This window comes from Opisthocomus hoazin, chromosome 16, assembly GCF_030867145.1.
Source record: "Opisthocomus hoazin isolate bOpiHoa1 chromosome 16, bOpiHoa1.hap1, whole genome shotgun sequence".
NCBI classification, from domain to species: Eukaryota; Metazoa; Chordata; class Aves; order Opisthocomiformes; family Opisthocomidae; genus Opisthocomus; species Opisthocomus hoazin.
The window spans coordinates 18,806,715-18,820,218 of record NC_134429.1 but is presented as its reverse complement, the minus strand read 5'-3'; the positions used below and the strand labels follow the sequence as shown (position 1 = coordinate 18,820,218).

The 13,504-nt window shown below is 50.9% G+C and overlaps 1 protein-coding gene across 4 annotated transcripts in view; it reads left to right on the top strand.

The window, feature by feature from the left end:
• The window catches only part of C1QTNF12 (C1q and TNF related 12), a 29,208-nt gene extending 26,549 nt beyond the window's left edge, over positions 1-2,659 (top strand). For all 4 annotated transcript variants that reach the window (XM_075437171.1, XM_075437168.1, XM_075437169.1 and 1 more), the window contains one exon: positions 290-2,659. In XM_075437171.1, coding sequence (XP_075293286.1) covers positions 290-388 — 99 coding nt within the window. In that variant the 3' untranslated portion in view covers positions 389-2,659. The remainder of the gene's footprint in view (positions 1-289) is intronic.
• Positions 2,660-13,504: the final 10,845 nt, after the last annotated feature.

Below are 13,504 nucleotides of genomic sequence, written 5' to 3'. Positions count from 1 at the left end.
GAGGGGAATCTGGAGCACAGATGGCCACTTGACTAGTCACCCAAAAAGCTAATGCAGTAAGGATCTAGTTAAGTTATAAACCTGTAACACAATGTTACTACAGAAAGCTTCTTCCACGGAATCAAAGCTGTAGTGCTGCAGTAAAAATGTTTGGTCAGATCCTGTTCCCAGGAGCCACAGAGGAGGGCGGGAAGCTTTTGTGCTTAGTTCATGGCAGCGAAACACTTTTTTCCCCCCCTTTCACACCGGGATGAAGTATCAGGTATTTTCCCTCTTGCCCTCTCTGCAGGCTGGCCAGTACACCTCCATATTTGTGGACAACAGTGCTGGAGCTCCCGTCACCATTCAGAACGGATCAGATTTCATGGGCATGCTCATGGGCGCGTAACATCCTCTGCAGCAGCGCAGAGGGAAGGAACTGACTTAGAGCCTTGCAGTGTAAATTTGACTGAAGAAACCTTCACTTTGACTCTTGAAGACTGCTTCCTGTAACTTGGCATCTTTTTAGACAAGCAAAGAGCCTTTCCTTTCACAGATACTTCAGCTTGCTTTCAGAAGCTGCTGCTTTTGAAGGTCCACACCAGTTCGTTCATCATTAAAAAAATTTACTTTTGTAGTTCAGAAACAAAGTCTGTATTATTTAATTTGTGCTTCACCAGATGCTCACTGAACAATACACTGAGATTTGGAGTTTGTTGCATTATAACTTTATTTCACAATAGCATTTGTAATCAGCATGTCTTTTGGGATTGATTGTGGGATGTTTGAGTTTATAAATGAAGGATTGAGAGGGGAAGTAAAATAGTGACCATATTCTATGTGTTGTGGGGGAAGGAGGTAAGGATTTGCCAGCAAAACTGCTTTTTTATACAATCGTAAATGGTATAGGCCCTCTCTCGTGTTCAGAGTTGGATATATTTCACAAGCAGCGTGTTGAATTCTCAGACAATGCCTGTTTCAAAGATGGGACTCCAAGGTCTGAACTCTCTAATTGTGGTTCTTTATATCTAAGTATTTCCTTGATCTTATTGATGAAGCTGAATACCTCGCTGCCTGTGCAGTTTTGTTTTTATGAAAAGGTAAGGCCAGTGGCACCAGTTTCAGCATGAACTCCCTTACTTGTGTTCTTATGTTTTAGTAAGATATACATGTGGTTTTGGACTGCGTCACAGCATCCTCTCAGGTGCCATAGAATCGTTTGTAAACGTGTCAGATGCGTTCCCCTAGTTGTCAAAAGCCTGGCAAAGACAGTGAGGATAGCGGCCTCGGGTCAGACTGCAGTGAAATGATGAGAGAAAACGCAGGGGAAGGCTTCCTGCCGTCAGGTGGCCACGGTCATATGGAGTCTGCCTGAGCTCTACTTGGAAGTTGAAAGTACTGTCAAAGACCGTCCAGGGAACGTGTTCTGGATTTCTACAAATCTGTTTGCAAATGTAAGCACGTGAGGTTGAGCCCCCAAAGCAGCTTTGCATATAGCTCCAGGCTGTAAGCTCATTTTAACAAAGTAAAAGGGTGTTGACATTTCTTGGGGTTAAGGTGTTAGCCAAGATGTGGTTACACCCTTGTGATTAAGAAAAAACCACACTAGTTTAACATATCTCTGTAGCTTTCCCTTTCAACAGACACCTGGCCCTTTTATCCAGTCAACGTAGCTAAGGAAGTGGTTGTGTAACAGTGTCACAAATAGATGGTAGCAAGGCCCAAAATGGAGTCCGGATACTTGGTCTTGAATGTTTGCAGGGAGTGGAAGATATCCCTGGTACGGTGTTACAGTGCTCAATCCACTACACTGTCTTTGTGCAACGAAAACAGACTGCTGGGGACAGCAGAAGGCAGGAAAAAATGTCATCTGTCGCTGGGTCTGTTGTTCAGGTTGATCAGTGTAGGATGTTTCTATGATTCTGTGCTTCTACACGCTCCAGTAACACTGCTGTTCGGGTTGGTGGTTTGCAAAGACGTCTTATTTCAAGAGTTGTGGAAAAATCTGCTGTAAAACAGGCATGGCTGAAACAGTTCCGATCATCTCCATCATAAATACCTTGAGACAGGTCTTTAAGGGAGAACTAAATGGTATTTTTTCCTTTGTGAAGAACATATTGCAGTGATACCTGTTGGAGGAGGAAGGAGAGCGTAGAGGGAATAATCGAGTAGTGCTGTTACACGAGTAACACAGGTAAATTCCACTTTCTAGTCAATGGAATGCAGTTGTTCAAAGTGGACCTATGTGACTGTCTAAAATATAGCGGCTACCAAGGTTTGTATATTAATTCTCACTCCACAATACATGCCAGAATTCTGATGGATTATTTTTTGTAGTACACTTTGGGGGGAATGTACTTTTAAGCATTAATTGGGTGCTCCGCTGGCAGAGGGGAGTCCACAACTATTGAGAGGCACAGCAAGCAGCAGCAGTAGTCGTGTCTGGAGCTTCAAGAAAGCGTGTGACGGATGGAGATCACTGAACCCCATCAGTGAAGACTGGCTGTTTACACTGGCTTCTGATGGGACAAGCGCAGCCAGGGCGAAGGGCCCACATCCCAGCGTGTGTCACTATACTGTGCTTTGTACTGTGTGAATATTTGTAATAAATTGGGCTGTTTCACGCATGACTGACAGTAACATAATCCAAGTGTTGTGACATTCAGTGTATGCTGTTATATCTACAGGTTTTTTAAACCAAGTCTCACTGTTCTTGGTAAATCAGAATTTAAATATTTATTTTGTTGTAGAACTAAAAATATTTGTCAGATTTTTTTTTTTCTGGGGGGATTTGTGACTTTTCCCTTCTTCGCTGTGTTTTAATCTCATGATCATCTTAGTAGGAGATGAATTGTTCTGCTGTTATGGCTGTTCTCCTGTATTTCTGTCAGGAGCGCTGTCCTGACGGGCGATTCTCCAGCGTGCGAGAAGCTGTCTGAATGCGGAGCCAGACACTCCTGAGGAACACACAGCCTAAAGAGGGAAGGCTGAAATCTCCCTTGGCAGGAGGAGGGATTTGCCCGGGGACAGTGTCAGAGAGAAGTAAATGTCTCTCTCGGGCATCTGTCTGGAAGCCGTGTTGCCTTTCTGCTCTGGCCAGCAGAGAAGGCTTGGGTCAAACCCGGTGCTGGGGGACGAAGCCACCTTGGCAGAGCAAGCACACATCATCCCGAGCTCACTGTCACCACTGGAAAGCTCGTCGGGTTTTGATCAGCTCTCTTTACCTTCAGGGTTGTCTTGTCCCTCGGGGAGCTTTCCTATGCATCACCAAGGTCTTTTAGCCATATATGTATATATATTTTTTTTTTTCTCTGAATGCTACCAGGCTGCAGCTGTATCCTGGGGCACCACCCCCCAGTCAGTGCGAGCATGAGATTGTCTGTCCAGCAGTGAGATGGGGCAGAGTGGGTCGAAACAGCCCCGAAGCAAGCTGAGACTGGGCTTCGGTGTTGAGGTTCAGGACAAGGGGCAACGGGCACAAACTGAAGCAGAGGAAGTTCCGTCTGAAGATGAGGAAGAACTTCTTCCCTCTGAGGGTGACGGAGCCCTGGCCCAGGCTGCCCAGGGAGGCTGTGGAGTCTCCTTCTCTGGAGATATTCAAGACCCACCTGGACAAGGTTCTCTACAGCCTGCTGTAGGTGACCCTGCTTCAGCAGGAGGGTTGGACTGGGTGACCCACAGAGGTCCCTGCCAACCCCCACCATTCTGTGATTCTGTGATTCTGAGGGTCCCAAACTCCTGACTAACACAGACACCAGCCTCCCTGCTGGGCTGTGGCCAGGACGAGTCCTCTGCAAGGCTTGGAGGAGATTAATGGTGTGTGAAGCAAAGACTCAGTGCTCCTCTGTGGTCATAAAATTCATAGTCCAAGAAAATGTAAGAACTCGGGAGGACTGAGTTCAGTATGAAGAAGTTGTTTATAACAAAATAAAACTGATGTGCTCGAGCCTATGGTTTAATGGCCAAGCGCGTTAATCCCACCCAGCGGCGGTGGCTGTTTGTGGCATGTGAGGGGAGAAGTCTAAAAGAGGCACAAATTAAATGGCTGGGGTTTTTCCGGGTCCTTCCAGGACGCTCAGCACACCATCTGTTGGTGCTGAGGTGGGAGGATGTGCTGGGAGCACCTCGCTACTGAGGCTCAGCAGAATGGGAAATACAAATGATTGTTGAAGGTTTTTTTTTCTTTAAAGTTTCTAAGTTTAGGGTTTCGGGGAAACCGGAGGTGAGGAGAAGTACATCTCTTCTTACTGGAACAGGTTTCTTACCCTCACCTTGGAGTTCTTCACAGAAACGCTTGCTACAGAATCACTTTCAATAAGTTTCAAACCTGAATAACTTGTGGTTGTAGCTTTGTCCAGGTACTATGAATTAGTTCAAGAACGTTTTCAAAAAGGAGGAGGCAGGAGGGTTGGACTAGATGACCCACAGAGGTCCCTTCCAACCCCTACCATTCTGTGATTCTGTTATCACGACACCCCGCACAGCTCAGTTAATATTTATGAAAACTTTGCTGTCTTCACCCTGCGCCTATTCGCTCCTCTTCCTCCCAGCCCCTTCCTCTGCTTTGCACCACCCGTGCAACGACCCGCGTCGGGCTTGCTGCTGCGCGCGTGGTTCAGATGCCGACAGAGCTAATGCAGACCGGCGTGGGTCTGTTGGACTTCGCGCTCTGCGCAGGTCTCGCTCAGATGGGGGAGATGTGTTCTCTAGCCGGGGGTTGGAGATCTCTCACATTAATTTTTCCTACCTGACAGCTTCTTGCTTCAAAGTTCCTGACCCTGAATTTGATGCCCCTGTCCCGTATGACTCTCTGAGCTCAACATTCTCACTGCTGTACGCTGCATCGCTCCGGCTGCTGCACCTCCCTCTCACCCAGGCTGCGATGCACAGACTGCTGTGCCGCTTAGCTTATATTCCAGGAACAACCCCCACCGTCCTAGGATGAGCATTGACTGCTAATTTCAACGTCGTGATTACCTCCACTCAGAATTCCTTATTCTAAACAGAATCCAGCTAAAAGTTTCCAGCTTCAGGCTGAAGTTACTTGCTTAGGAAGATGGTAAATGCCATAGCCTCACGCTTCTGGGACACGCCTCTGCCCTTGTCTCCCAGGGCTAGGTGAGGCAGTGTTGCTAGCAGGTTTTTTAGCACCTTCTATGTTGGGTGCCCTCCCAAAACCCGCTCATAACTGCTGTTTATGAGCCTGATGGCGAGCCCGCTGAGGCTGGTGGAAAATGTGGCAAAATGTTAGCAATTCATCCCAGAGCATCAGCGTTTGGTCTAATTCAGGGCTTAGCTCCAGAGCTGCCTTCCAGGTGTGTTTCTGCTGGATTGGCCACTCTAAACTTTGAGGTCTGTTGAGAACAGATTGCCAGGTTGTCCTGATCCCGCTACTTTTCACCACTCCCGTGCTTGCCACCATGCTGGCTGGCTCAGGAGGGCACGCTGCAGCGCCGGATCAGCCCTTCAGGTGTGGAATCTGCAGTGAATTCTTTTATTTCATTCACACGGGGTCTTGAAGTAGCCCTTGGACAGGCTGTGTTAGAGGCAGGAGCTGAGCGAAGCTACCTCCACGACGCCGGGGCCGTCCCGCTTGCCCCCGCACTCTCTCTGCAAACTGCTTCAGACAAACCAAAGCGATCCTCCAGGCACCGGGACTCCGGCTGCAGGCACCCTCGGAGTATTTTCCCTGGCTGGGAGCTGGCAGGTTATGAGGTTTTAAGTCCTATTCAAATTGCACGTTTTGTAAATGATCTCGATGCCACGCTCCAGACTGACTCCAGGGGTATTTATGTTGGATTAGCAGCAGGTTGCCTGCCTTTCCTCACGCGATAGAAGGGAGCCCAGCACATGTAAACTCCCCTTGAATGGCGGGCTATTAACCACCCAGCAAAATGATTAGTTTGTCATATAAAACTCTTGTTATAAATAGGCACAGGTTATAAATCACTCCCGAGGACACCGATGAAATCAAACAGAAAGGGAGACCCTTTCCAAGCCTCTTCACTGAGAGAAGCCTGCAAAGAAGAGTGAGCAACAGAATGATGGTTAAATGCTTGGTCTGCGAGCGAAACTCCAGGGTAATCTGAAAACCGTTCTGAACTGGTGACTGTGGTGAAAAAAAAACAGAGTAAAATTAGCCCTCCATAGACATTATTATTATTATAGACATTTACGAGGAGAGGCTGAGGGAGCTGGGCTTGTTCAGCCTGGAGAAGAGAAGGCTGAGAGGGGACCTTAGAAATGCTTACAAATATCTGCAGGGTGGGTGTCAGGAGGATGGGGCCAGACTCTGTTCAGTGGTGCCCAGTGACAGGACAAGGGGCAATGGGCACAAACTGAAGCAGAGGAAGCTCCAGCTGAACATGAGGAAGAACTTCTTCCCTCTGAGGGTGACGGAGCCCTGGCCCAGGCTGCTCAGGGAGGCTATGGAGTCTCATTCTCTGGAGATATTCCAGCCCCGCCTGGCCACGGTGCTGTGCAGCCTGCTCTGGGTGACCCTGCTTGGGGAGGGGGTTGGGCTGGGTGACCCACAGAGGTCCCTTCCAACCCCAAACATTCTGGGATTCTGTGATTAATACTATATGATATTTAAAAATTAATACCACATACTTTGACATTGTAGCTACTGTGATGGAGAGAGCCCTAACAGCAGACTCCAAAGAGCTGAATCCATTAAGGTTCCATGGAAAGTTAGGGAGCTGGTGACCCTGTAAAACCAAGCAGACCTGGGAGTCTTTGTGTCCTGGCTCGTATTTATGGAAAGAATAATAGAACCATAGAGTCATTTAGGCTGGAAAGGACCTTTAAGATCATGGAGTCCAACCGAAAGTGTCAAACTCTCATTGATTACCGAGCTGATTCTCACTCAGCAGCTTTATTGAATACTCAGGTGAGGCTGGTATCTGTGAGGACTAAGGGACCCTGACCTTAGGGATTCAGGTGTCCCGCATTTCCTGGGAATAGCTGACTTCCTGCAGAGCTGCTGGGACTCCCCTAATAAACACCAGTGGTGAAGGGGTAGGTGGGTATTTATAACTAACAGTGCTGACGAGTGGGTGCTGGAGACCTGTGGAGTGGAGGAGTTGCTTCTGCTGGTTAGTCATATTATTTTACTGTTTATTTGATGTTTGGGGGGAAAAAAAAATGTTCATTTACATCCAAGTTACTACTTGGATGACCTCTGTCTTCAGGTTTAGAAAGTGTACAGTGTTTTTATTTGCTCTGTGGCAAGCCGTTCTGATTTAAAGCAGCCTCTGGGCTGCCAGGTAGCCCTGAGAATAGACAGGTCGGGGTTGGAAATGCCTCCTTCTTTCTGGCTTTTTGGGAAGGTTTAAAAGCCCAGGAGAGCTGCTAGATGATGCTTTGTGAGCTCACGTTCTTCATAGTGGAAATGTTTTAGCTCACTTTACCCTGAAATACAAGAAGGGAAGGACGGGCTGTCAGCTAGGGCATCGATCTCGTGCCTTTGTTGCTGAGGCTGTAATATTCCAGAACATCTGACCTAGCTGTTCATGCAACTTCAGTTCAGCCTGGGGCTGATTTTGTTGCATCTTGCAGGGGCTTGGTGTGCAGGGACCATGCACGTCTCCTGTTATCAGGTTTTGTGTAGGAATTCCAAAGCTGAGCCCCAGTGTTGAGGCACCTGGGCTGGGTTTCCCTCCAGTATTGACTCAATTAAGGGGTGTCCACTGTAGACACCAGACCCTGGGCTGCTGCCTGACCCTGATTGTCCTGTACTCCCTTGTGCCAGGTGCTTGGTGCTAACTGTGCATGGGCAGGGTGCTCCCGTGCTGTGCTGGAAGGTGACTTTGTTTTCTTTAACACGAGGTTGCGCACACAGAGAGTTGCCTTGCTGGAGCCGGCGTGAGATGGCTGGCGGGCTGCGAGGATGGGCTTTGAGTGTCTGGGCGAGAGGGGGGATGGCAGCCAGGGGTGCTGGGCTGGAGGGGAGCTTGGCACCCTGGCTTGAGGAGAAGACTGGGATTGATGTGGGACGGTGGTCGCAGCCCACCCAGCTGCCCTGTGCCTTTGTGATGAACACCACAAACTTATCACGAAGGGCCACAGCTCGTCACGTCCTCTGCTTCCGTTCCCTGCTGACACCGGCAGGCACGCGTTGTCTGAAGGCGTGCAGCCTGCTGCCGGGTGACGGAGGGGGAGCTTGCAGGAATCCTCCTGGGGCTTTTCCGACCCACTGGGCAGTCTGGGGCTCCTGCAACCATATAGAGCTGTATCCCTGTTTGTTCCACGCCAGGGCTGAAGCAGACACGTTATGATGCTACAATAACCACGTAATAAACAGCATGCTCATACGCACAGTTAAATTTCTCTGCCTCCATCCGTGGTTCTGTAATCGCCCAGGCAAATAAATCCGCTTGGAGGGCGTGGGGATGGAAGAAACAGTCGTGAAATGCCCGTCGTGCCTTTTTCTTGGTTGTGGGATCAGTTTCTCGATCCGTTTGGAGGCTCCAAACGGAGATAAGGAGGGAAACCTCAGCTTGAGAATCGGGGAGTGCGCAGCTCTGCGGTGCCGGCTGGGTGAGCACTGCCCGCTGCAGACCCCGCGGGGTTCTACAGGTGCTGCTGCGTGGCTGTCTCTGCAGAAGGTCTCCTGCTGTGCTGGGTTTCAAGAGAGCTCGGGTGACCCCAGACACAGTGCTAGCACACTTGGAAACGTTTTCTCTGCCATCAGGACTTTTGAGAAATACTTGACGTCCTCTGATGAGAAACCCCGCATCGCATGGAGAACAAAATCCTGCATTTCCGTAAAATCTTCCTGCAGGTTTCGTGGTTTTTAAACTCAGGATCTTAAATCTCATTTGAGGCACTTGCTGCCTGGTTAGATCAACTTTGTACTTGTTTTCTTTTGGCAGAGAAAGTGTTGTGCTTGCTGTTTGTTTGGCGTAAACATCGTCTGCCTGTTTGTCTTTTCACTGGTTTCAGTGTTTATTTCCCTTTCTGCCTGCTGTTTGCTCTCCCTCTGGCTGGGGCTGCCTGGCAGAGCACGGGAGGAGCCGGCGCGGTTCCCACAGCTCCCTGGACAGGAGCCTTGGCCGCGGTGCCTGCGAAAGTGGCCCTGGCTGGAGGCAGAATGGCATCTGGAGCTCAGCCTGGCGGGAGGAAGGTGGACAGGAGTTGGTTGCCTTGCTCTGTTGAAGCGATGCTACTCTTCGCCGTATGCTTTTTCAGAGCTCGTTTTCCTGCAGGAGCTGTGAGAAGAGGTGTTTGGGACAGGCTGGATGGGGAGCTGGATCAGCGCTGGGTCAGTGGGGAGGCGGAAAAACCGAGTGCTCGGAACTCGGGGTAGGAAAGGAGCAGGGCTGCGTCCCGCGTGTTCCTGTTGTCTCTCACTCGGGCACATGTGGCTCATTTATCAACACCCGACTGCTTTCCTAGCCTTTTTCTTTAGGCAAAACCTGGGTGATCTCTGAATGAGATACGCTGTGAAGGCTGGGAGCATCCCTGCAGTGGGCGTACGAGCCTGCAGCCCCGCGGGCAGGCAGCCAGCCTGTTCCCCCGAGCACAAGGTGGGCACAGAGCTGCTGGACTAATTAGCTGGGTGCTTGCGTGGGCAGGAAACCAAGTTTAGTCGAGGGGAGAACGTTCTTCAGTGTGGCTCTAGTTGCGAGGAAAAGCGGAGCCAATTTAAAGCAGCTGAAAATTGTCCTTAAAGCTAGCTCAGGTATCTCCGTCGACGAGGTGCTGAATGTTTGCTCAGTGTGCGTGTTTTCACTTGGAATTAATAAAACCTTACAGGATGATGGAGCGGGGATTTGTTTGTTTGTTTTGCTTTTGGTTTTGTTTGAAGCAGAGTTCTCCAGGGCTGTTGTAGTTATCAAATCCCCTTTTTCCCAGCAAAGGGTGCTGGGTGTTGCCAGTAATGTATAAAACAGGAATGACAGTCAGTCTGGGGGAAATGATCTCAAACAGCATAAATATCTCCAAGCAGGTTTTCGTTTTACAGTTTTATGAGGTGACAGAGATTCTGGGGCTGTTTTTACGAGAGGCTGGGCAGTGAGGAGCAGGGCAGCTCGCGCGGGAAGCTGCGGTGTTGCCCTTCGGGCTGAAGCCTGGGTGCTGGTTGGAGTGGTTGGAGGCTACGGCTGTTGGATCCTCAGGGGACACGCACTTGCCCGTGGGAGCAAATACATCTCCCAGCAGGAGACTGGGAAACCTAGATTCTGCTTCCAGCATGCCCATTGACCTGCTTGGTGACCCTGGGCAGGTTCCCTCGTTCTTTCTGTGTCTGACGCAGCTCAGCCCCTCGCCCTTCGGGAAGGGGTCTGTGGTGGTCGCGGCAGCCGGGGTGTTGGGCTCACACGAGGTTAAGGAGTGTGGGGGTTCTATCCTGCTCTTATGTTGGACTTGGATATTGGCTGGTATCCCTGCTGACCAGCAAGAATGTGGTCTTTGTGAAGAGTGCTAGAGCTTTGCAGGCGTGAACAACTCCTGTCAACACCACTACAAGCTGTGAGAGCATGATTTCTCCTGCTGAGAAGGACAGGGGCATTAGATGAGCTCAGGGCTTCTGCATAAGGGTACTAGCACTGAAGCATCGTATCTTTCCTCCACTTGGGGAAAGAGTCATCAGCCCTTCCTGAAGCTTCCTGATGGAAGTTAAATGGACATTTTCCTGGAGGTGGGGGGAGTGCCTTCTCTGAAACCTTTCTGGGCAACCTCCCCCTCCCCCCCCCCCCCCCCAGTTATCCCGCTGGTTTTGTGTTGCCAGAGGTGCTCTGCAGTCAGAGGTGAGGAAATGTTGACCTCAGAAGATGATATTTCCAGTTTCAACCACAGGCAGGAGCTACTGTAAGTGTCATCCCTTTGAAGGTTCTGGTCTTGCTAAGCTGTTTTCTGTGGCTTGGATAAATCCTTGCAGCTAGATCTTCACCTGGGCTAAACCAGTACAGCTGGGAGGCCAGACAGAAGTTCTGGTTCCTACAGCAGTGGGTGCCTGGCTAGATCAAAATGCTTAGCGATCCCTTCTTGCTGGTTCCTAACCTTGTCGTTAGCTTTAACTGCAGGGAACCTGAAACTGGAATTTCAGACTTCTGCCTCTTTGATCTCGTTCTCATTCTCTTGTGTTGTCATGATTAATGACAGACTATCTTAAAAATGCTGCGGTGTCTGACTAAGGCAATCCGAGGGTGTGCAGAGCTCCTTGTTTCCTCCCGTTGCAGACCTGCTAAGTGATTGGAGAAGAGTTCATTTTCCACTTCAGCTTGTCAGAGTTTTTGAGTGCCTGGGGCAAGGAGGGGGTTAATATTCTCTGCTGCGCTAAAAGTAACTTCTTTTTTTTTATCAATTAACTACGTATCTTTGATGGTCAGAAAAAGAAACTAAAGTATGTGTGACGTCCAAGTTCTGCACATAAAAATCACATTTTGTAATACAAAAATGTGCCTGGCTCCTTATCTGGAGGCTGCTCCTCCTGGAATAACAGCCGTGTATCGGTGAGCAAGTGCCCCCGTGTCCCTGCACATCTTGCCCCTCACTGGTTGCAGCCGCTGTCCCGTGAGGCTGTATCTGTCACGCGTGCTCTCACGGGTTGCTGCATGTCACAAGGGAGCAGGGGCCGTACAGAGCGCTTGGAGGGGACCCGTTCGTGCCCCCCTGGACCTCTGCACCAGGACAAATGTCCCCTTTCCAAAACGGATCCCTGCCGTGAAGCCACTGGCAGCAGCTGGAGCGCGCTGGGTAGCCAAGAGCAACGGGCAAGGGAGCAAACTAGGGTCAGTCCGACTCCTGCGGATCTGGTATTTGTGGGATTGGTCTGTACTTACATATTTACTCTTGCCTTTAAAGAAAAATGCCAGGGGAAGAGGGAGAGAATGTCAGACAGAGGTGCTAGACATCTCGGTACTGGATCTCCAGCCATTGCCCCTTGCCTTGCTAGGACTCAATGGGCTACATTCTTCTTGCTTTCCCCCCTGTTTCTAAAAAAAATAGGGGCTGGAGCCTGAGGGTATATTAGAGAGTGATAGGGATCTTCACTGATAATACCACCCCGAGCTATAGCTGAGGAAGCCATTAGCTTAAACCTCACGGCGAGCAGGATCTGATAACAGGGGAGGCAGAAGGTGGACGAGGGGGAGAGGAAGGCTCTTTGCAACCGTGCCAGGTAGCACGGCCCTTCTCCAGCCACAGCGACCGCCTGGGCCTGGGCGAGAAGGCAAGGGAACGGCCAGCTTTCCGCAGGCTCGGCACGAACGTGGGAGCTGCTGCCTACGCTGCTGGAGACGGCAGCCTGCGTGGGGGGAGTGAGAGAACTGGATGGTCAGATATAGGTGCATGCACGCCTGCCCCTTAGACCCTTTCTTGAAGCTATGGCAGAGGTGCCCAGAGAACCCAGCCCTCCTCCCGTGCACCCCCGTGCTCCCCCCGCCTCATTTTCCAAACCGTCTTTATCAATGTGTTTTAATCACAGACTGGTAGGGGTTGGCAGGGCCCTCTGTGGGTCACCCAGCCCAACCCCCTGCCCAAGCAGGGTCACCCAGAGCAGGCTGCACAGCACCGCGGCCAGGCGGGTCTGGAATATCTCCAGAGAAGGAGACTCCACAGCCTCCCTGGGCAGCCTGGGCCAGGGCTCCGTCACCCTCAGAGGGAAGAAGTTCTTCCTCATCTTCAGCTGGAGCTTCCTCTGCTTCAGTTTGTGCCCATTGCCCCTTGTCCTGTCGCTGGGCACCAATGAACAGAGTCTGGCCCCATCTTCCTGACACCCACCCTTGAGATACTTATAGGCATTTCTAAGGTCCCCTCTCAGCCTTCTCTTCTCCAGGCTGAACAAGCCCAGCTCCCTCAGCCTCTCCTCGCAGGAGAGATGCTCCAGTCCCCTCACCATCCTCCTAGCCCTGTGCTGGACTCTCTCCAGTAGCTCCTCATCTTTCTTGAAGTGGGGAGCCCAGAACTGGACACAGCACTGCAGATGGGGCCTCCCCAGGGTAGAGCAGAGGGGAAGGAGAACCTCCCTTTCCCTGCTGGCCACACTCCTCTTGATGCATCCCAGGATCCCATTGGCTTTCTTGGCAGCCAGGGCACACTGCTGGCTCATGGTCAACCTGTCATCCCCCAGCACTCCTAGGTCCCTCTCCGCAGAGTGGCTCTCCAGCAGGTCAGCCCCAGCCTGTGCTGGTGCCTGGGGTTGTTCCTCCCCATCCATTGCTTGGGGTGAAAACAGTAAGCGTTAAGAATTGCTGCTTAAGGCCTGATGACCTCCAGCCGTGTGAAAACACGGTGCTGTCCAAAGTCACCCCCGACCGAATCAGCGCGTGGGACGCTCATGGACAAGGCTTCTCATTCCCCAGGGATGCCTGGCCTTGTACAAGGACCCCTGGCCACCGCGTGCTGTACGCAGCAGAAGCTGGGCTGAGGATCCTGTTTCCAGCCCTGAGGGCTTGGAACCGCTGCCCGGGCAGCTCCAAATCAGCTCTGTCTCCACTGGACCACTGAGACCAGCTTGCTCCTTCCAGCTGGCCCAGCTAACCTCGAGGATGGCTCTTGCTTCCCCCTCTCCTCTCACGCC